The sequence below is a fragment of the Triticum urartu genome, chromosome 3A, assembly GCF_056163025.1.
Source record: "Triticum urartu cultivar PI428250 chromosome 3A, HENAU_Tu73, whole genome shotgun sequence".
Classification (NCBI taxonomy): domain Eukaryota; kingdom Viridiplantae; phylum Streptophyta; class Magnoliopsida; order Poales; family Poaceae; genus Triticum; species Triticum urartu.
In genome coordinates, this window is record NC_141875.1 from 3,313,512 (window position 1) to 3,334,144 (window position 20,633).

Genomic DNA, 20,633 nt, shown 5'->3' on the forward strand with positions numbered 1-20,633 from the left:
GGTAGCGTTAAATAGGATATGCTCCGCCTGATAGCCAGGAAAAATGGGCCGGCCCACTTTTCCATGAGTTTTTTTAGTTATTTATTTGTTCTCTTTGTCTTTTAATCGTTTCTATCAAAAAATTGGTTGTACTTTTTAGGGTGCTATATATTTAATAACATTTAAATACTAAAAATATTTTTAAAATTTTGTTTAATATTTATAGCTGTGGGCCCCACCAGGTGTGTAGCCAAAAAAATCATGATAAAGGCGGACAATATTATAATTATTTTCTCACATTATGTCCACCTATAAATATTTATACTCCATATCAATGCCTTTACTATTTTTTTACTTGAGCTCATTTATTAGTTGATTTTTGTATAAATTTCTACTATCAAAGATTAGTTTATCTTTCCTCTCATAAAGAAGATACATCAATTTGGGAATTCTAAGCTCAATGAAAGTAGGGGTACCCTTATTTTTTGATTTGATGCATTTATTCTACATTTAATAACTACATCACTATTTGATTCGCAAGTACTATTACACATTTGATATGTGCTTACCTTTAGCAAAAAGAACAAATAGACCATCATTAAGGCGTATCATATCAGTATGATTTCCTCCCATGTGCCGTGCATATATAGATATGTAGAGTCTCGTGTATTACATCAACACAGCAACGCCTAGGTTCATACAAAGTGTAAACTACAATGGCAAGCGTTGCAACATCCTTAGCTATGGTTCTCATTGTAGTTGTCGCCATGTCCTATGGCCTCCTCACCACCCACGCCGGCGGCATCAACTTCATCGCTCGCACATGCAAGAAGACCAATAACTTTGCATTGTGCATGGCCGTGCTAAGGGCCAACCCAAAGAGCGCCCAAGCATCCACCGAGCATGACCTCGCCAGCATTGCTCTGCAAATCGCCACCAACACCACCCGAAAGAATGCCGCGGCCATCTGTGACCTAGATTACAAACACCAGGGCACACCCGAGGCACCAGTGTGGCATGTATGTGTCAAGGCACATGTCCTTGCTGCAGCCGACCTCATCACCGGTGCCGGCCCCAGCTTCCACGTTGGGGACTACGCTGATGTGTTGAAGATTGTGTCTGAGGCGAAGGGCGCAGGAGATACATGCGAGAACGCATTCAAGGCGATCCACAAAACGTCTCCCGTGACCGACATGGACCGTCAGACGACGGAGCATTGCGGCCTCGCCGGCGACCTCATCCGCCCGCTCCTCACCAAATGATCTATAATAGATCATTTCTCGGCTTGTCTATTCCTCTCAGTAATAGATATATTTTTCTTGTCGAGAAAAAAACAGAGAATAATGTAAAGTGTTCCTAAAATATGTTTCTATAGACATTTAACATTTTCTAATGCATGATTAACATTTTAAAAAATATAAAGTGTTTCTGTAATATATATTTAGAATATTTAGAAGTATATACAAAAACAATGTGAAAGAAAACAGAAATAGCGAGCGCTTTGAGGACCGTGGCCTCCCGCGGCCGGTCCAGTCTCGCGCTCTTCAGGCGAGACTAGCTTCTGTATCGCACGAAGCGAGACATAGCCTCGCCCTAGGGCATACAAGACATATTACCGTTTGGTACCATATCGCCCAGGGAGGGGGCCCAGAAGCAAATCACAACTTAGCCTGGGGCCTATGTGCTCTGTTTGCATCGCGGTAGGCTTTTCTTTCCTAGCAAGCTGTCGAACAATTTCATTAAAAAAACCTGAATTTTCCCAGATCATCAATGCCATGATGAAAACACATTCGTAATGTCTAGGCAAAAAAAATCTTTTATTCTTTTCCCATATCATCATCACGAAATGAGCAAGTAGGTTAAAACATAAGCAATTTTTTTGCAGGGGGGAAACTAAGAAAAAGTTTGTTGACAAAAGTTCAGATTTTTTTTTGTATTTTACAGTTCATACCAAGTGTATGTGCAACCGGGATTAGACGACAGTTTCGGTCTCAACATGATAGAGTTGTTCCTTTCTCTGTTCTTAATTGTACATAATTGTTCTTCTTGACCAACTTATCAATCATTGTTCAATGATAAAATTTAGGTGGTGGGATTGCCATGTCCAGATACACTTCGTATCAACTTTGATTGTCTTCATTTGTTACATTCTTGAAACAAAATTCCGACTCATGGAAAGCACAACGGGAGTACATTTATTTGTTGATTTGCAAAAAAAATGTATATTTATTCACTAATGAATTCGGAAGACTTAGAGTACTCGATCCTTCATTCATTTATTTGATTTCTTATTACACTCCATATAGCAAAATGAATAAATATATTGTGATTAAGGCAGATCATATCATAAGGATTTTCTCGCATGCCGTCCATATTATAAAAGTATGTACTCCATGCCACTACATCAGTTTGTTTTTGCTAGAGCACATTTATTAGTTGATTTTGGTATAATTTTTTGTATCAACATCTATTTTACCTCTCATGAAGAAGGTATATTAATTTACACTTATTTGTCGATTGGATGCATTGGATGCATTAAGATAGGACTGCATCAGGGGTCAGCTTTGAGCCCTTATCTTTTTGCATTGGTGATGGATGAGGTCACAAGGGATATACAAGGAGATATCCCATGGTGTATGCTCTTTGCGGATGATGTGGTGCTAGTTGACGATAGTCGGACGGGGGTAAATAGGAAGTTAGAGTTATGGAGACAAACCTTGGAATCGAAAGGGTTTAGGCTTAGTAGAACTAAAACCGAGTACATGATGTGCGGTTTCAGTACTACTAGGTGTGAGGAGAAGGTTAGCCTTGATGGCCAGGTGGTACCTCAGAAGGACACCTTTCGGTATTTGGGGTCAATGCTGCAGGAGGATGGGGGTATTGATGAAGATGTGAACCATCGAAAGCCGGATGGATGAAGTGGCGCCAAGCTTCTGGCATTCTCTGTGACAAGAGAGTGCCACAAAAGCTAAAAGGCAAGTTCTACAGGACGGCGGTTCGACCCGCAATGTTGTATGGCGCTGAGTGTTGGCCGATTAAAAGGTGACATGTTCAACAGTTAGGTGTGGCGGAGATGCGTATGTTGAGATGGATGTGTGGCCACACGAGGAAGGATCGAGTCCGGAATGATGATATACGAGATAGAGTTGGGGTAGCACCAATTGAAGAGAAGCTTGTCCAACATCGTCTGAGATGGTTTGCGCATATTCAGCGCAGGCCTCCAGAAGCTCCGGTGCATAGTGGACGGCTAAAGCGTGCGGAGAATGTCAAGAGAGGGCGGGGTAGACCGAATTTGACATGGGAGGAGTCCGTTAAGAGAGACCTGAAGGATTGGAGTATCACCAAAGAGCTAGCTATGGACAGGGGTGCGTGGAAGCTTGCTATCCATGTGCCAGAGCCATGAGTTGGTTGCGAGATCTTATGGGTTTCACCTCTAGCCTACCCCAACTTGTTTGGGACTAAGAGCATCTCCAACAGCCGCGCAACGCGCCGCGCGCAAAAAAGGCATTTGCCGCGCGCCGTTCGCCTGGTTTTGCGCGGACGGCAGCGGTGGCTCCAACGGCTGCGCTAAAATGCAGCGCGCGCGCGTCGCTCCAGCAGCGCGCCAAAATGCAGCGCGCGCGACCCGCCGGTGCATTGCATATGGCATTTTTCAACACAAAATGATGAACATTTTCAACACAATAAAAATTTCACACAAACAAGTTGATGAAGTTCATGCCCACAAGTTTAAAATCATGCCCACAAGTTCATCCAACCAAGTTCAAAATGCAAATCAAGTTCAATACACAAAGGAAAGACACATCATTCCTCGTCCTCGTCTTCGTCCTCGTCCTCATCTTCGGAAGACGATTCTTCCGCCTCCGAAGATGAATCTTCCTCCCTCTCGCGCACCGCATCACGTGAAGCTCCAACGGTGTTGGCAAGATCTTCAACGGCATTTTCATGAGAATGTGTGCGAGGAGGCTCATCGAAAGACATTCCGCCCATGGCGGCCGGAGGTTCACCCATGCCTCCCATGAGAGAAGCAAAACTCATGCCTCCCATCGGACATAGCGTCAGGGGGTGCTCCAAAGCCAGCCATGCCTCCCATTGCACCTAAACCGCCCATGGTACCTCCGAAGCCACCCATGGCACCCATGGCGCCGTGGCCACCGCCACCCATGGCGCCGAGGCCACCGCCACCCATTGCACGAACCATGGCTCTTTTTTGGATCAAGACTTCTTGTTGGGCAAGATTGACATACTCCTTTTGCACCGCATTAAGGTTAGTTGTGTCCAAGAAGAACAAGTGCTTCTCCCATTCCAACAACCTAGTTCACTCCTCATTGCTCACCTTCCTCTCCTCCAAAGCCACCTTCCTCTCCCCGGTCGCCACCCTCCTCTCCTCGGCCGCCAACCTCCTCTCCTCGGCCGCGGCATCTTGGGTCCTTGCCATTTTCCTCACCTCGTTGGCTTCTTTTCTTGCCTTCACAATATCTTCCATAGCATGTTTGAGCTCATCATCTCCTTTCCTCTTCTTCTTTTGGGTTTGCTCATTCTTGCACCCATCCGGTCGCTTTGGCTTCGAGTAAGAAACCGAGTTGGGTGTAGGGCTTCTCTTGCCGTCATCACTTGATGCATCATCCTCATCACCATCATCATCCAACTTAATTGTTCGCTTCCGTTTGTCGCTCAAATGCAAATCATACAAATATTCACGCTTCTTTCATTTCTCATCATCCTTCAACACATCATAGCAATGAGGCAAAGTAAAGACCCTTCCTTTCTTGATCTTCCCCTTCTTGGTTTTTCTCTCCTCTTCTTTGAACAAGTTTTGCGCAATGTTGAACTACATGAAAAGAAAGCAAGTTAGCACCAACAACAAGCAAAACAAAGCAAGTTTAGCACCAACATGTAAGATGAAATGGCACTTACTCTATCGTCCTCATTTGTGCCACTTGGGTTCAACTTGTCAACCGCCTTTTGACAAGCCGCCCACTTTTGACAATCCGAGTTGATTGTCGACCACCGGGACCTAAGTGATCGGTTGGAGCGGTCAATTCCACTCACGTTGCGAGCATCAAAGTGTTCCTTCATCCGGTTCCAATAAGCATCTCTATTTTGATCGCCTCCAACGGATGGATCCCTCGACACTTGCAACCAAGTATTGCATAGTAAGATGTCATCGGTGTTGGTGTAATCGCCCGCTCTTCCTTTCGGTGCGCCGACAATGCCCTCACCCTCCTCGTCCACCTCGAACTCATGGTCTTCAAAATGCATGTCATTGGTTTGAGACCAATGCGAATTGTTGGAGCCAACACCCATCGTTGACATATATGCATCATCATTGAGACTACAAATTTTTTTGCACAATGCAAATAAGCTATCTATATGTGACGAATGCATTCAAAAAAGAACAAAAAAATGAAAAGTTAGAATTTTTTTACCTTGGAGGCATTTCGTCGAACATGTTGTGCGCGCCGGCCGCCGGCTCAACGAGTGAGCTTGCGGGCGCTTCGGCAGCCGCCGCGCCCGTCGCACGCCCCGCAAGCTTCTTCCTCTTCGCCTTGGAGGTGCCGGAGCCGTCCGCTGCCTTGTTTTTCTTCGCCGATGTCTTGCCCTTCTTTAGCCGCGCCGCATTGGGGAGCTTTGAGGAGGAGGGGGTGGCGGCTCGGGCCGGCGCCGATGCGACGCCACCCGCCGCCGAGGTCATCTGCGGCGGCATGAAGAGGCCGCGCGCGAGGCCGCTCGTCGGAGGAGCTCCGGCGGCGGCGAGGCCAACGCCACCCGGGCTAGGGTTTGTGGCGGCGGTGGCGGGGGGGGGGGGGTCGCGGCTATAGGACGGGGTGAGCGGGGTGCCGGCGCGTGCGTCCATGGGTGCGGCTCGCTGGCGCCGACGCGCGCGGGGCTTTGGAGGGGGAGAAGAAGAGCGCGCAACGCGAGCATCGAGTGTGACCTCATCGGCCTCCCCGCCGCCCGCAGCGACATCGACTTCATCGCCCGCACATGCAAGAAGACCACTAACCCCGCGTTGTGCGTGGCCGTGCTAAGCGCCGACCCAAAGAGCGGCCACGCGTCCACCGAGCATGACCTCGCCAGCGTCGCCCTGCAAATCGCCACCAACACCGCCAAGACGAATGCCGCGGTCATCTGTGACCTAGGCGGTAAGCACCAGGGCAAACCCGAGGGGCCCGCGTGGGATATATTGTATGTGTCAAGGCACATGTCATTGCGGCAACCGAACTCATGGTCGACGCCCGCCCCAGCTTCAACGGTGGGCACTATGCCGACACACTGAAGATCGTGTCCGAGGCGAAGGCCGCGGGCAATGCATGCGAGAACGCGTTTAAGGGGATCCACAAAAAACCTCCGGTGGCCGACATGGATCGCGAGACGACGGAGTGATGCGGCGTCGTCGGGGACCTCATCGGCCTGCTCATCACCGAGTGATGGATAATAGATCATTTCTCGCCTTGTCTGTTTCTTCTTCTTCTTCTTCTTCTTCTTCTTCTTCTTCTTCTTCTTCTTAATAATAGAGCGACCGAGGCGTCATCGACAACATCATGGCGGGTCTTGATGCCTCGGCAGCGTCTTTTGCTCCTCCTCCACCGCCACCACCTCCTCCTCCCGAGCCGGATTAGAGTCTCCTCTTAGCTTTATTTGGGGCTTGTCTTGCTGTGCCCCCAGCATGATTCTACGACTTATTGTACTTGACTTTGTGACTTCGGATGCTTGGTGGTATGCTTTATAATATAAAGAGGGGGAAACCCTTTTTCTTATAATAGATCATGTTTTGCATGGGAGAAGAAAATGCTGCCTTTTTTTTAGAATAAAAAAAATATGCTGGGCCAGTCTAGAAGGCAAGCCCAGCTTATCTGGTAGAGTCCAGGCCCGGAACGGCATTCCGTTGTCCTCTAACGGCACGCCATTCCCCATCCCTCTCGCCGCTGCCGTCCCCGTCTCTGACTTCTCTCTCTCTCCGGCCAAATCAATCCACCCGCCGGCGGCGAGCACGGAGACAGAGGGGTAGGAGCCGACAGCCAAGGCAGTCCACCACCGCGCCATGGCGCCGCCCCCGAGCACCAGCGCCCCCGACGGCGGCCTGGATCCCAGGGACGTGTGCGTCGTCGGCGTCGCCCGCACGCCCATCGGCGCCCTGCTCGGCTCCCTCTCCTCCCTCCCCGCCACCAGGCTCGGCTCCGTCGCCATCCAGGGTACCGAAATTTCTCTTCTTTCTCACTCCCCCGCCACTAGTAATCAAGCAGTTGCTCAAATCGCCTCGCGGTGGCCGGATCCGAGCTGTCGGCCGGTCAGCCATCCTCCGACGTCTTACATCCGGTTGATTGATCAGGTGCTCTCCGGCGAGCCAGCGTCGACCCGGCGCTGGTGCAGGAGGTGTTCATGGGCAACGTCCTCAGCGCCAACCTCGGCCAGGCCCCCGCCAGGCAGGCCGCCCTCGGCGCCGGCCTGCCCAACACCGTCCCCTGCACCACCGTCAACAAAGTCTGCTCCTCGGGGATGAAGGGTATCCAAAATTTTCATCTCCTCACCTGCAAAGTTGCTTGTCAGTTGTCACTGCTGCTCATAAACTTATGTTGTTGGCCTGCTCCTCGCAGCTGTCATGCTTGCTGCGCAGTCGATTCAGCTGGGGATCAACGACGTCGTGGTCGCCGGCGGCATGGAGAGCATGTCCAATGCCCCCAAATACGCTGCCACGGCAAGGTTCGCATGTTTTTCTCTTTATTGTTATAGCTTTTGGTGGAGCCAGGGTCCTCTCTTGTGTAGCTTAATTGCTTATAGTGACCTCCTGTGGAGATGAAACGCAGACGAGGATCGCGGTTTGGGCATGATGTCCTGATCGACGGGATGCTGAAAGACGGGTTGTGGGATGTGTACAATGATTTCCATATGGGGATGTGCGCTGAGCTCTGTGCAGATCAGCACTCGATTACAAGGGAGGAGCAGGTTGCCAGCATTTCTGACCGATCCTTATGAGTTTCAGACTTTTTATACAGCTAGAACTGCACATCTAGTTATCTGAACGAACTTGCTCTTTCATGTAGGATGCTTATGCCGTACAGAGCAATGAGCTTGGACTAGCGGCTCGAGACAGCGGCGCGTTTGATTGGGAAATTGTTCCGGTATGCGCATTATTTGAGGGCCCAACCAAAACTCTTCTTCTGTATGAAATATTGACGCTTAGGTACCAATTTCAAACATCTGTTGTTGACCAGGTTGAAATTCCTTCCGGTAGAGGCAGACCACCAGTTGTTGTTGACAAGGATGAGGGTCTTGCAAAGGTAGGTAGTCCTGCAATCTCGCAAATTTATGGAATCTGTCTTACAGAGGGATTCCTTTGATGTCATTTAGGCATGTTTTGATTTTTATTGAAACCGACATGGTTCAATTTTACTATTGCGGATTCAATAGAATACAGAAATTAAGCTGTGGCAATAGTAACCATCAGCACACCCATTTTATTCTTCTCCTTCTGGTTTTGACATGTTTCGTCTGGTGATCCATGTGCACAGTACGATCCAGTGAAGCTGAAGAAACTTGGACCGGCTTTTAAGAAGAATGGCTCTGTGACTGCCGGCAATTCTTCTAGTATAAGGTTCGCTGTTTTCGTACTCTGACTAGTCGTTTACTATCTCTGGATAGTTTCTTAGATGGAAAATCTTGCAGAGTAGCTAATGTGCAGCCACAGTCCAGTACGCTATCACAATCTTGAATGAAGCATTTGAAAGCTACTCCCTCCGTTCACTTTTGTAAGTCGTTTTAGACAACTCAAAATGGGCTGGTTTGCACATTGTCTGAAATGTCTTCAAGGTCTTATAAAAGTGAACAGAGGGAGTAGTAGATATTGAGCTCCGTGATCGAAGTATCATTCAGAATTATAATACTTCTTAGTGTAGCATTGTAGCTTTATTTTTACACGGCCAGGCTACCTTCTGTATGCAGTATGCAGTATGCAGCCAAACTGTGTTGTATATCTTCAGTAGTAAATGTATCATCTTAAGAGTGTACTGAAGCTATATTATTTCGTAGGCTTTCTCCATGGTTAATATAAGTTATGTAAAGCAATGTTTACTTGGAAGTGTAACTGTAGTGTCATTCTTATCTTCCAATGTTCAGCGACGGTGCTGCTGCAATTGTGCTAGTCAGTGGGGAGAAAGCCAAGAACCTTGGCCTTCAAGTTATTGCAAGGATCAGAGGGTATGCTGATGCTGCTCAGGTAAATCTTACATGCCTTGTTATTAATCATTGTTGGTGAGACAAATTTCATTTGAGAAATCTCGACCCATTGTTCTTGTTATAATGAATGACTTGTACCAACATTATCCTTTCCCCTGTCTCAAAACTGTGAACCTGGCTACTCTCATCCAATGATCCTTTCCCGTATGATTCGTGTTCATTATTTTTCTTTTATCTTGTTATTATGCATTATTACAAAGAGTTTGTTGTATTGACACTCCTTACGATTCAGGCACCTGAGCTATTTACAACAACTCCAGCTCTTGCTATCCCAAAGGCTATATCAAATTCAGGTCTCCGAGATTCACAAATAGATTATTATGAGATAAATGAGGCTTTCTCGGTATGTGAATGGTCTTTTCATACTTTTTAAGAGTATAATCAGATCTGAAGCATGAAGGTGAGACTTAGCTATATTCTTCTGGACATTGGCAGGTTGTTGCAGTGGCAAATCAGAGACTTCTTGGCATCTCTCCTGTAAGCTGCTAAAAAACTTCAGTAAACTATCTTTTTCAGAAAATATGTAATTGGAAACAGTTTTATAAATATTAATGGGCATTTAACTATTTCAGGGAAAACTGAATATAAGTGGTGGCGCTGTTTCCCTGGGCCATCCTATCGGTTGCAGTGGTGCCCGAATCATAGTCACCTTGCTCGGGGTATGTATGTTTCCATCCCATACAAAATGGGAGACTGTGATAGATTCATGGCCTTCTGCTGTCGTAGTGTTGGTTCGTCCTCCTGTTATATTTCATCAAAATTGTTTATAATCTGCAAGGATATTGACCGTTCCTTTGCCTTGGTAGAGTAGCTCTGGAATCTCTCTCCTCTTAAGCTAAAACAATAGTTTTTATTTAAGTTGGATATCTTGATCTTGCTGCTGTCCTGTCCTTTGGTATAGTTGCATCCAATTTCATACTGTTGAACTTTTTTTTTTTTTGCTCCACCGCAGATTCTTAGACAGAAACAGGGCAAGTTTGGGGTTGCCGGAGTTTGCAACGGCGGAGGTGGTGCTTCAGCCATCGTCGTAGAGTCCATGTAAGTTTCTCATGTGCTCCTCAGATTTCCTTCCATAAAGAAGTCTTGTGGTCTTTACCACGCTGACGATCTGGCCGAAGTGGAATAGTAATAATAATCAAGGGTGCAGTACAAAATAACACGATTAACAAGTGGAATAGAGCTTTTTCTGGGCCACCGCCGCCTTAGCGATTCTGACTTGATGATGATGCAGGCAATCTTCGTCGCGCCTGCGTCCCTCGCTGTGATGCGAAGTTACCAAACCATGAGCGTATTGGAGCTGAGGTGTAAAGGTTGTTGTATGTTCACTGCTGTATCTTGTTTGTGTGAGCCGTAGTGGGGGGGGGGGGGGGGGGGGGGGGGGGGAGTGATCCATGGTGTATTAAGTCGGAACATGATGCATCGATGGATGGAAAATGTGAAGATAATAAGGTGACCGTGTGCTGCTCGCGCATCCTTTCAGCAACTAGATGTGTAGTAAGATGATGTGCAGCAGAGGAGATGAATAATTGGGTTTGCAGCCTGAGCCTGTAAATGTTGTGGAGCAAATAATTGTGTGACTGTGAGTTGCAATCATGTGGGCATAGTATGGTAGGGTATTTCTCATCTCCTTTTTTTTCCTGCGGACATGATAGGATTTGTAGCTGAGCATAGCGGAGTCTGTACGCCATTAGCAAAAACATATACTCCCTCTGTACCGCGAAATACTTGTAGTTAGAGAAAGCTAGTACAAGTTCTCCCAACAACAAGTATTGTGGTACAAAGGGAGTAGTAAGAACCTAGGCTTTATACAAATATACATATGCCTTGCGGTTTTTCGGGTCATGGCCACCCACCGCCGAGCGATTCTTCTTGCCTTTGTCGGTGTTCTTGGCTTCTTCTTCTTCTTTTGAGTTTTTTTTTCTTGAAGAACAGAAAAGAAGGGCTTCCCATTTCCGGTTTCCCTTAAGTGAAATTATTGTTCTTGTTTTGAGTGGTACACAATGGCTCGTGTCTCCGTCCCTTTCCCCACGTTGCTAGCTCGTCTGATTAGTAGTACCAGTAGTAGGGTTGTGGATTCTCTACCTTGCCATGGGCCTTGCCATGGGCAAGGCAGAGAGCTGCTGTACCTCTGCCTTTCCACTTCTTTCGTCTCTTGGATCAAGAACGGACCGTCCAAATCTGATCCAACAGTCTTTGTCCCGATCTGGACCACCCATTTTTGATCCAATGTCTCTCGGACAAAGGTGGAACATTGTAGCTCCTGCCTTGCCCATGGCAAGGCAGAGAATCCGCACCCCAGTAGTAGGTGGTGGGAGTAGTGGTGATGCGCATGGGCCACCGTCACACATAATGCACCACAGTTGGTGTCTGTCATCGTGTATTCGTGTGGGTGTGTGTTGATCAAACTCATCTCATCATGGGATAGGGGAGGTCAAATTTGGCTGCTCAACCCATTCCATCCTTGATTCTTCATGACCTCCCTTGCTTAAATTGTCCAAGAAAAGAAAAGAAAAACGTGTGCAAGGTTTCTACTTAGGATATAAATGTAGACACTTCATCCTTGATTCTTCATGTCCTTTTTTCTTTTCTTTTCTTTCTTGATGAGGATACTCCATGTCCTTTTATTACGGCTATCATCACTCGGTCAGACTTGGAAACAAAACGCTTCTTTTTTCTCGCCCGCCCCACCACTATCTTCAGTAACAGTTTTGCATTTTACCGGTAACATGGCAATCTCCATGTCATTGTTTTTTAGACACTAGTCGTCTACGTCCAACAAAAATATGTGTGGTGTCTGCGGTTCTACCGTGTCGTGACTCCGCAGCCAGAGGATCTTACTAGTTTCAGATCATGGTCCATGTGGGTTAAAACACGAGCAACTGAAAAACACCTCACCCAAAAAAAAAAAGAAAACAAGAGAGAAAAATTACAAAAAGGATGTGCAAAGCTTTTTGCATCTTCTCACGAGGATTAGAGAAAAGGGAAAGAGCCAAATTGAAGTGGACATGACAGATATATTATTCCCTTCCCTTCACCCACCCACGTTCTCTCATGTGCAACGCAACGCACAGCCTCCATCCCACCTCACTGCTCATGCGCACAAGCCTCTGCATAATTCCATGTCCCTCTCAGCTCCACCTACACCAAGAATCCACCCCACATAACAACCAAGCATTTCTTTTCTTTCGCCCATGATTCCCAAGAGACCAGGTCTACCAATCAACCAGGCGCACAATTCCCCTCCAAGAGTCAGTGACTTGCGGCCCATCCTATTCATAGACGGCTCCCAGCACGCTATATGCATCCATCTGTCAGTCAGCCGAGACGACGACCCCAAGAAAAAAAAACCCGAAGACGGACGATCCACCCAACGAATTGCATGAAATGAACCAAGGAGCAGTAATACCCCCACCCTAGCTAGTTATACTACTACGGTTGCAATTGCGAGTGCCTCGGCCCACCAGAGGCGTCGACGTCTCCACCGCCCTGACGGCTGCTGTTCCAGCTGCTGGACTGGGTGAAGTCGGTCGTGAAGTCCTGGCTCCCGAACGCCATCCGCTGGAACAGCCTGATCTCCGCGGTGTTGGGGGCGTTGAACATCTCGCTCATCCCCGGCTGCACCCCGTTGGTCAGGTCGACGTCGGTTAGGCTATCGAGAGCGCGCACCACCTGAGACAGAGCAGATGTGCCGGTGATAAAAATGTTTTAACCTCTGGTCCAATCCAATGGGATGTGGTGTAGTTGCTGTTCTGAAAAGATGATGTGGTGCATGTAATCTCATCGATATCCTCGTACCTGGCTCATCCGGGGCCTCCGGGCTGCCGAGTGTCGGATGCAGGCTGCTGCCGCTTCGATCATATGGAACAGTTCGACCTCGTTGAAGTTCTTGTCCAGCCTGGGGTCCAGCAGCTCCCCTGCATTGCCAGTCTCGAGCGCTTGGGTCAGCAGTGGCCTAGCCTGCAGATAACTGTGGGGGTCAGGAAATGTTGCTGACCACAGAGGATCAATCTTATAAACCAGAGTTACAACAGGATTGTGTCGGAAGCTGTTTTCAGTTGGCTGGTTCACGACTTCACATGGTACACATATTATAACCTTTACGAATAATCATGACAAATAACTGGAACTGAAAGATTTGATCATCATCACATTGTCTATGAATATATTGGTAATGTAGTAGATTTTCATATTAAGATTCAGTTACTAGTGAATGAATCAGGGCTATCATGTGGCTACTTTCCCATTGTTTCAACAGAGCTGAAATCCTCATTTAGTAATAAAGCTTACCCACTCGACAAGGCTCTCATCACCCAATGGATTTGATGCGTCGACGGGCTTTCTACCAGTAATGAGCTCTAAGAGGACAACGCCAAAAGAGAAGACATCAGATTTCTCTGTCAATTTGCCACTGGATGCATACTCTGGAGCCATGTACCTAAATTAATAAAAATAATATCATCAGAAGATGAGAAAATGTGAACTATTGTCGTGTACCAGTCAGCTTCTTATACTTACCCAAAAGTTCCCATCACCCGTGTAGTTACATGCGTAGCAAAATCCATGGCTAGTCTTGCAAGACCAAAATCAGCAACCTGGTACATGCACAGTATCCAATTCAGTATCAACAATCATATTACAGTGGGTTTCCCGAGTTATGTAGATGGCATTGTTACCTGTGCCTCGAAGTTGTTATCCAGCAGAATATTAGAGGATTTTATATCTCGGTGGATAATTCGGGGATGACCTGCCAAAGGGAAGAAAATTCAGGTGTGATGAGAAGAAAGCAGGGCATGGAAAGCAAATGAATGAGAATGGGCATTACAATCTTCATGAAGATATGCTATTCCTTTAGCCGATCCAGCAGAGATTTTAACCCTGGCTGGCCATTCCAGAACCGGCACTCCACGTCCTATATATGACACGGCAGAATCAAAATACAACGACTGTTCAGTCGGAACTCGGGACATCAAAAGATGTCGCGCAGCATCAAAATGAAAGGTTAACTAACACCATACGATACATACCATGTAGATGATAGTGCAGCGTGTCATTGGGCACAAAATCGTAGACAAGCAAGCGCTGGTCGCCCGAGATGCAATACCCAACGAGAGAAACCAGGTGGCGGTGATGCACGCGGCTGATGATCTCCACCTCGGCCTGGAACTCGCGCTCCCCCTGCCCACTGCCATCTTTCAGTTTCTTAATGGCAACCTCTCTCCCTTCGGGCAAGCAACCCTTGTAAACAGACCCAAAGCCGCCTTCCCCCAGCAGGTTTTGATCAGAGAAACCGTTTGTGATGTTGTGCATTTCCTCGTAGGTGAAGAAGCGGCAGTTGCCCATGCTGTACTCTGACATTGTGTCTTTGAACTCAGGGCTCCCGGCGCTGTAATTGGTTTTAGTCTTCTCTGAATGCCCTGAACAAAAATTGAGTTTCAGTTGTCAGGTCACAGCACAGGAATAATGCACTTACGGAGCTCATTGCACGGGAATGCACTTACCTAGTAACACTTGTGGAGAAGCAGATGGTGAGGGTGAAGGCATCACAAACCCGGCATGGTAACCGGTCATTCTCCTCCGCTTCTTCTTGTACCAGCACCCGGCGCCGATCAAACTAAGCACGAGAATCGCCACGACGATGCCGATCCCCGCCTTTGCGCCATTAGACAATCCACCGCTGCTCGGCGAGGGTCTGCTGTCCTGCCATGAGGGGACCTGTGGGATGTTGGGAGCAATTGGTGTTGGTGGTGTTGTTGTTGGGCTGGTAGGCACGGATGGAGGACCAAAACCTGGCGTCGACGGCGGTGAGGGGGTGGTGGGAGCAGTAGGGGTGGTGGGATCTACAGGGGTTGGGGAGGGGCTGGTGGGAGGTTTGATGATGGGACTGACAGAGGGCGGCGGCGCCTGCGGCTCGGTTGGAGGAGGCGGCGACCCCGGGTGGCGCGGCGGTGGTGACCGCGGCACGGGCGGCGCGGTCGAGCGATCCGGCGGGCTTGGTGGTGGAGAAGTGCTCTTTGGCGGCGGCGGCGACGCGGCCGGCGCAGGGGGCCGCAAAGGCGACTGCTTGGGCGGGTCGGCAGCAGGCGCGGGCGGCGGCGGCACTTGAGCAGGCGGCATTGTTGCTGGCGGGGTGGGCGGCGGAGAGGCGACGGGGACCGGCGGCGGCGACGCGACGGGGTCCGGGGGCGGCGACGGAGAAGGGGGCGGCGGGGATTCTGGCGTCTGCGGCGGCACGGCCGCGGAGGGCGCGGGAGGGGCCGCCGGCGGGTCGGCCGGGGTGTCATTGGGCAGCTTGACCGGGGCGGGGGAGAAGGGGGAGGAGGTGGCGGGCGCGACGGAGTCGGCCGGGGAGGCCTTGGTGGCCCCCGGCGAGGGGGAGGGCGAGGAGGCCATGATTGGAGGCTAGCCTAGCCTAGCACAGCAGCAGCAGTGCCTTGTTGTTGGTGTTGGATACGGAAGGTGGTTGTTCCATGCACCGAATCCGGCGGGGAGAAAGGAAATCCGGCCGCGGATTCCGCGGACTGATTCGCGCGGAAACGAGGCAGAATTCTTTCCCCTCCTCCTCCTACTGCGGCGGCGGCGAGAAGATGTCAGCTCGCCTCAAGAAACGGAGGAAATGGCAAGAAGAAACCCGAACCCGGGTGGAGCAAAAGATCCCCGCACGGATGGATTCGCACCGAATTCCGGAGGAGGAAGAAGGAGAGCCAAGGAGAAATCGCCTCCTGAAGAAACAGCTGGAACAAGGTAGCTCTCTCAGGAGATCAGATCCAGCAGTGAAAGACCGGTGGTGGCATTGAAGGCGGCGGGGATGCAGGGAAGGGGAAGGTAACCGCGGACGGAAAGAGAAACAAGCATGAGACGAGATGAACAGTGACTAAATTCTTTCCTAAACCAAAAATTCCCCTTCTCCTCCCTCCCTCTCACCCACCCACCCGTGATCTTGCTGCCACCCACTGATGACTCCCTCCGTAGCTGGACTGGATTCCACTCGTCCACTCTACTCTACTGAGCAGAGGAAAAAGGACGGACTTTTATCAGCTTGACCACCGCTTTCCATTCTCTAATTTTATTTATTTATTTATTTAACACTTTCCATTCTCTTCTTTTCTTCCCCTCTCTCTCTCTTGCCACGCGGTTTCTCTTCTACTTACTTTCTTGATGATTGATTCAGCACCGTGTCTTGCTTAGGCTAGAGTTAATAGCATGCCCATTTTGGCTCCCTCCTTTTATCACATAAATAAATACCAGCCTTTTTTCCCCCTCTCTTAATTAACTATTAGGACAATGCGCGTGGGTTGCGACGGGCCCGTTATTTACCTGCCTAAACTAATGTGATTATGCGAATAAATGCTTACCGAATTAAAGAAAACGATACTCTTTTCTCAAATCTCGCGCGTTCCTACAACGGTGACCATGGTCGAGTAAACTTCTTTCTTTTTCCTCTGTGATGATGATGCCAACTTTTGTCTACTTTTCGCCCTATGGGTTTAGAATAGACGCACTTTTAGGACAACTTTTTATGATGAGTTGATGATCCAATGGTTTGACCTGATTTTAATACTCTTAGATTCGGTACCTTTAGAGATGACGAAAAAGTAGAGGGGTTTACTCTTCTAAAATCCTTGTATGCTGCTATTAATTTTAGAGGGGTTCAACCTTTGTATCTACTACCTGCTGTGTTGTGTGGAGTGTCAAGGTTCCCCAAAGGGTCCAAGAATTTCGACGCCACTTTTCGCAAAATAAAATCATGACCTATGATAAACTCAGGAAAAAAAAGAGTTAGTTGCAAAGTTACGGCTCTGTAATAAGAGATGTCTTCATCTTAATGTAGTCACTTTCTGCGGTCCCGTGGGGGCTACGGAATTTTAGGAATTCTATTGTTTTTAATAAGGTTACTTGGGTATCTATGAAACAGGTACTCGGACTGGTCTCTTGGTATCTGAGGGACTAGAAAAACCCTTTCAAGGAAATGCAAGGGGGGCCCTAATGGAGTTTCAGACCTTGCCCTGGATGAGGTGAAAAGACCTTTTGCACTGGGACCAGACTAACTCATTGTAAAAGGTGGCTTGGAGTTGTGTCGTGGAAGGAGGCGGTGGGGAAGGCAACACATGGAGGAAGAACCACACTGGAATACCGACAAAAACATCCCGAGGAGGAAGATTCTATCCATGTGGTGTTCTATGGGTATCGTTGATGTCTCTGCCGGCCCGTGTGCCTTCTTTAGGGTTTAAAACTCATATAATCTTGATAGTCTGTATGAGAGCTAGTTTGCTGGGTTCTGGAGACATATATTGTTGGGGTTGTAAGGAATTCGTTTTGAGGTTCCTTTTCTTAATGAAATGGAACGCAGGGGGAGGGGGCTCTTTACCAAAACAAAAAACTCGCGAAGAAACCCTTCTGTCATAGAACTTCAAACAGCCACGAGAGGTAGTCATAAACTCAAGAGATATCTAATTTCAACATTGCGCCTTTGCATTTCCTCGCATGCAGTCTCCTCGCCACCTGATGTACTAGAAGAAAGTTTTCAAGCATGCTCCTATGGTTGAGAAAAGTGGACTTGTTTTTTTTTTGAACAATAACAGGAGAGCTGTTATATTCATTGTAAAGACGAAGATGGTACAAGAACCAGAACCTGAACTGCTCGGTTTATTAAAGCCGGGCGAAAACCTGAACAATGGCAAGCCACACCTAGCAACCTAGGCCTAAAGCAGCACAATACATACAAGACGCCAGCAAGGCGGACAACTCACAACACGCATAGTCGGGCACTCGAGCGTCGCTCGCTACCAGAGTGCACACCGAAACTATCGCATCAGTCCAGTCTGCCATGAGCAGATTCATCAACCACGTCGACACTGGAGAGGGACGACATGCTTGAAAGGACGCGGACATATGCCGCTCCAATCCCACGAGAAACGACCAACATGGCTCATCTGGCGCTCCTCGCATGTGAAGGGTGCTCAAGTTGCCCAACCTCGACGACCGGCATGCATCTGCTCCACCCACGAGCCACGGGTCCCTCTGACCAGATCCAACTCCAAAACAATGCCCCAAGAGGGAGATCTGAGCTTCATCATTGTCGATCTGGGAGAACAGATCTAGGGTTTGCCCCGGAGCATGATGGAAAGGAGGATGATGACTGCACATCGACGGCTCCAACAAGGATACAACGCATGAAGGCGCTGCCATCAATGGCTCCGGCCACAGCCGAATGGCGGTTTTCACTGGCAGCCTCAAACATCCAAAGCCAAGGACCGGCCAGCCAACCTGACCAACCACCTTCGTGTGCCACGCCAACAGTCGGATCTCCTGCCGCTAGCGTCACGCCATCATCAAGTCTGGGCTAGCCAAGATCTGGTCGCGCGCCCATCGCTGCGCCGCACCGCGCACATACTAGGCAGCAACACCGATGGCTCCTCCACGCTGACCGCCACCCTATGCACTAAGCTGCCAGCCCCCGGGCTGCGCCTCCACCACCAAGGAGCAACCCGGCCAAGCCCCCTCCTTGATGCCTGCCTAGAGCCATATATCGGGGAAGGAGGTCCCCAGATCTAGGCACCCGAGCAGGGTGTCGACACCCAGGCCACACTGGCGCCGCGTGCCACGACCACCAGGCCCTCCGGGCCGCCACGCTGAGCCCTTACCGCGGCGCCGTCGCCCGCAGCTCCATGCCTCTGTCGCGCCATGCCGTCGCGCGGATCTGAAGGCACACCTCGCTGTGGCCCAGCGCCTCGCGCCCACGCCCCGCACCAGGCGCCCATCCACACCCTGAACTGCCCCGTGCCGCCCATGCTCGCGCTCAATTCGGCGTCACTCAAGCATGGAACTAGTGCCCTGCCGCCACCTTCCTTGGGCCGACCTGAGCTTTGCCGGAATGCGCCCTCCGGCGACGGCGAGACGAGAATAGGAGGGGGAAGGGGAGAGAAGGTTGTGACGGCTAGGGTTTTCTCCCCTGAGCCACTAGGGAGGCGACGCGGGGGTTGGGGGGGGGGAGGGGGAAGGGGATTATCCTGTCAGTGTTTTAAAAGTGGGCTGGTTTGTGCTAACCAACGAACCCATGCGCGACCGAGCACCATTGTCAAGAATCTTGCAACTAATTTCGGGAAACTATGCACAAGACTTATGGGCCGATAATGACAAAACGATGGACATGAAAACGTTTTAGTAGGTGGATGTTGTACAGTAACACTATCTTACCAAACACTATTTAAGGCATGGATTTGTGACTATGGTAAACCAATGGAATAGAAAGGACTCTCACTTTTTAAACATAACATGGTCCATGTCACTGCTTATCCTAGCTACCACGCTGTACATTTTCCACTATCCGAAAGCAGAAATCTTTTATTCGAGTGAGATTGTTTATTTGATGAACAGTTCCTGGCTTTGGAATTTAGCTCTGCAACGCAGATGCGTGCACATGGCCTCGACATGGGTGTCGACTCTGCAATGGAATGCCCCATTAGGCTTTGAAATATTTGACCGGCAATAATTTTCATTTTATTTTTGTATATGAAACTTAAGTCGGATTCGGCAGCTCGAGGAGGACGCCCGCGTGTAAATACTAAATGTTGACAGTGTGAGCGTGAGAAATTCTATGTTTTGCTAAGGTGATAAGAAAAATCTTATCTCACAACGAAAGTGAAAAACTGTCACGGGTTAATTTAATCCTAATAATCCATGCTCACGATGGTTGCCAATTTCAGCAATCGACATTAGTTCAGCTCAATTATCAACTGTTTATTGTTTGTGGTGTAATCTTACCGTCTTTGTAATTACGGCATTTGTACAGAGGGTATAATTTTTTTATGAATCAGTTGTATATATAGGCATGTTTTTTAGTGTGTTTATTCAATCATTTCAATCTGTATATAGTCCATATAGAAATATTTAAAATATCTTATATAGAAATCTGCAATTGATTTGTACAGGGTGTTTATTCACTCATTTCAGTTTATATGTAATCCATATAGAAATATCTAAAATATCTTATATTTGTGAATGTAGGATGTGCTTTAGACTCGACATCTGCAATTGATTGGAAACCCAAGCATCGCCCAGGATTTTGATTTAGAATAATTGTGACGTGGTGAACCAACCTGTGGTTGGATGATTAGGTGGACAGTGGTATCCTCACCACCAGGGTTCAAGTCCTGGTGCTTGTATTTATCCTGGATTTATTTCAGGATTTTCGGCGATGTGCGTTCAGTGAGAGGAGACGTTCCTGTCGACTACGAGACACCTTTGGTGACTTCATCAATCTCAAGATGATATGCCGAGCCAATCTCTCGAAGGTGCTCATAGGGATAGGGTGTGCGTGTATATTTATAGGGATGAGTGTATACGCGTATATACGAGCGTCTACGTCTATATTGTGTTAAAAAATTATGACGTGGCGTCCTAGTCAGACGTCACATGGG

General features: G+C 48.5%; 3 protein-coding genes and 1 pseudogene across 4 annotated transcripts; 3 read left to right on the plus strand and 1 right to left on the minus strand.

The window, feature by feature from the left end:
* The first annotated feature begins 649 nt into the window (after window positions 1-649).
* On the plus strand, window positions 650-1,376 carry LOC125529958 (uncharacterized). The gene has a single exon (XM_048694379.2). The coding sequence runs from the start codon at window positions 696-698 to the stop codon at window positions 1,239-1,241; it is 546 nt and encodes a 181-aa protein (XP_048550336.1). The 5' UTR covers window positions 650-695; the 3' UTR covers window positions 1,242-1,376.
* Window positions 1,377-5,429: 4,053 nt separating this feature from the next.
* LOC147977557 (pectinesterase inhibitor-like) lies at window positions 5,430-6,411 on the plus strand (annotated as a pseudogene).
* A 444-nt stretch (window positions 6,412-6,855) lies between these two features.
* LOC147977558 (acetyl-CoA acetyltransferase 2-like) lies at window positions 6,856-10,839 on the plus strand. 2 transcript variants are annotated; one of them, XM_087545815.1, is made up of 13 exons: window positions 6,858-7,175; window positions 7,313-7,486; window positions 7,578-7,683; window positions 7,788-7,926; window positions 8,025-8,102; window positions 8,196-8,261; window positions 8,493-8,575; window positions 9,097-9,196; window positions 9,449-9,559; window positions 9,652-9,693; window positions 9,789-9,875; window positions 10,169-10,254; window positions 10,448-10,839. In XM_087545815.1, the coding sequence occupies exons 1-13, from the start codon at window positions 7,025-7,027 to the stop codon at window positions 10,479-10,481; spliced, it is 1,257 nt and encodes a 418-aa protein (XP_087401941.1). In that variant the 5' UTR covers window positions 6,858-7,024; the 3' UTR covers window positions 10,482-10,839. The 2 variants fall into 2 exon arrangements, with proteins under 2 accessions (XP_087401940.1, XP_087401941.1); XM_087545814.1 differs by having other exon boundaries at window positions 6,856-7,175; window positions 8,025-8,261.
* A 1,468-nt stretch (window positions 10,840-12,307) lies between these two features.
* On the minus strand, window positions 12,308-16,181 carry LOC147977559 (proline-rich receptor-like protein kinase PERK3). Its single transcript, XM_087545813.1, has 8 exons — window positions 14,715-16,181; window positions 14,241-14,630; window positions 14,039-14,125; window positions 13,890-13,960; window positions 13,732-13,808; window positions 13,504-13,651; window positions 13,012-13,173; window positions 12,308-12,885 (listed from the first exon to the last, which is right to left on the minus strand). Exons 1-8 carry the CDS (start codon window positions 15,604-15,606, stop codon window positions 12,646-12,648), a joined length of 2,067 nt encoding a protein of 688 aa, XP_087401939.1. The 5' UTR covers window positions 15,607-16,181; the 3' UTR covers window positions 12,308-12,645.
* Window positions 16,182-20,633: the final 4,452 nt, after the last annotated feature.

Bases quoted from the DNA above. Each gene is read 5' to 3' on its own strand.
- LOC125529958 (XM_048694379.2), top strand. From the start codon at position 696: ATGGCAAGCGTTGCAACATCCTTAGCTATGGTTCTCATTGTAGTTGTC.
- LOC147977558 (XM_087545814.1), top strand. From the start codon at position 7,025: ATGGCGCCGCCCCCGAGCACCAGCGCCCCCGACGGCGGCCTGGATCCC. The intron at 9,197-9,448 runs GTAAATCTTACA...CTTACGATTCAG, and splicing joins GGTATGCTGATGCTGCTCAG to GCACCTGAGCTATTTACAAC. The intron at 9,694-9,788 runs GTAAGCTGCTAA...TAACTATTTCAG, and splicing joins GACTTCTTGGCATCTCTCCT to GGAAAACTGAATATAAGTGG.
- LOC147977559 (XM_087545813.1), bottom strand. From the start codon at position 15,606: ATGGCCTCCTCGCCCTCCCCCTCGCCGGGGGCCACCAAGGCCTCCCCG. The intron at 13,809-13,889 runs GTAACAATGCCA...TGCATGTACCAG, and splicing joins ATAACAACTTCGAGGCACAG to GTTGCTGATTTTGGTCTTGC. The intron at 12,886-13,011 runs GTACGAGGATAT...GCTCTGTCTCAG, and splicing joins GGAGGCCCCGGATGAGCCAG to GTGGTGCGCGCTCTCGATAG.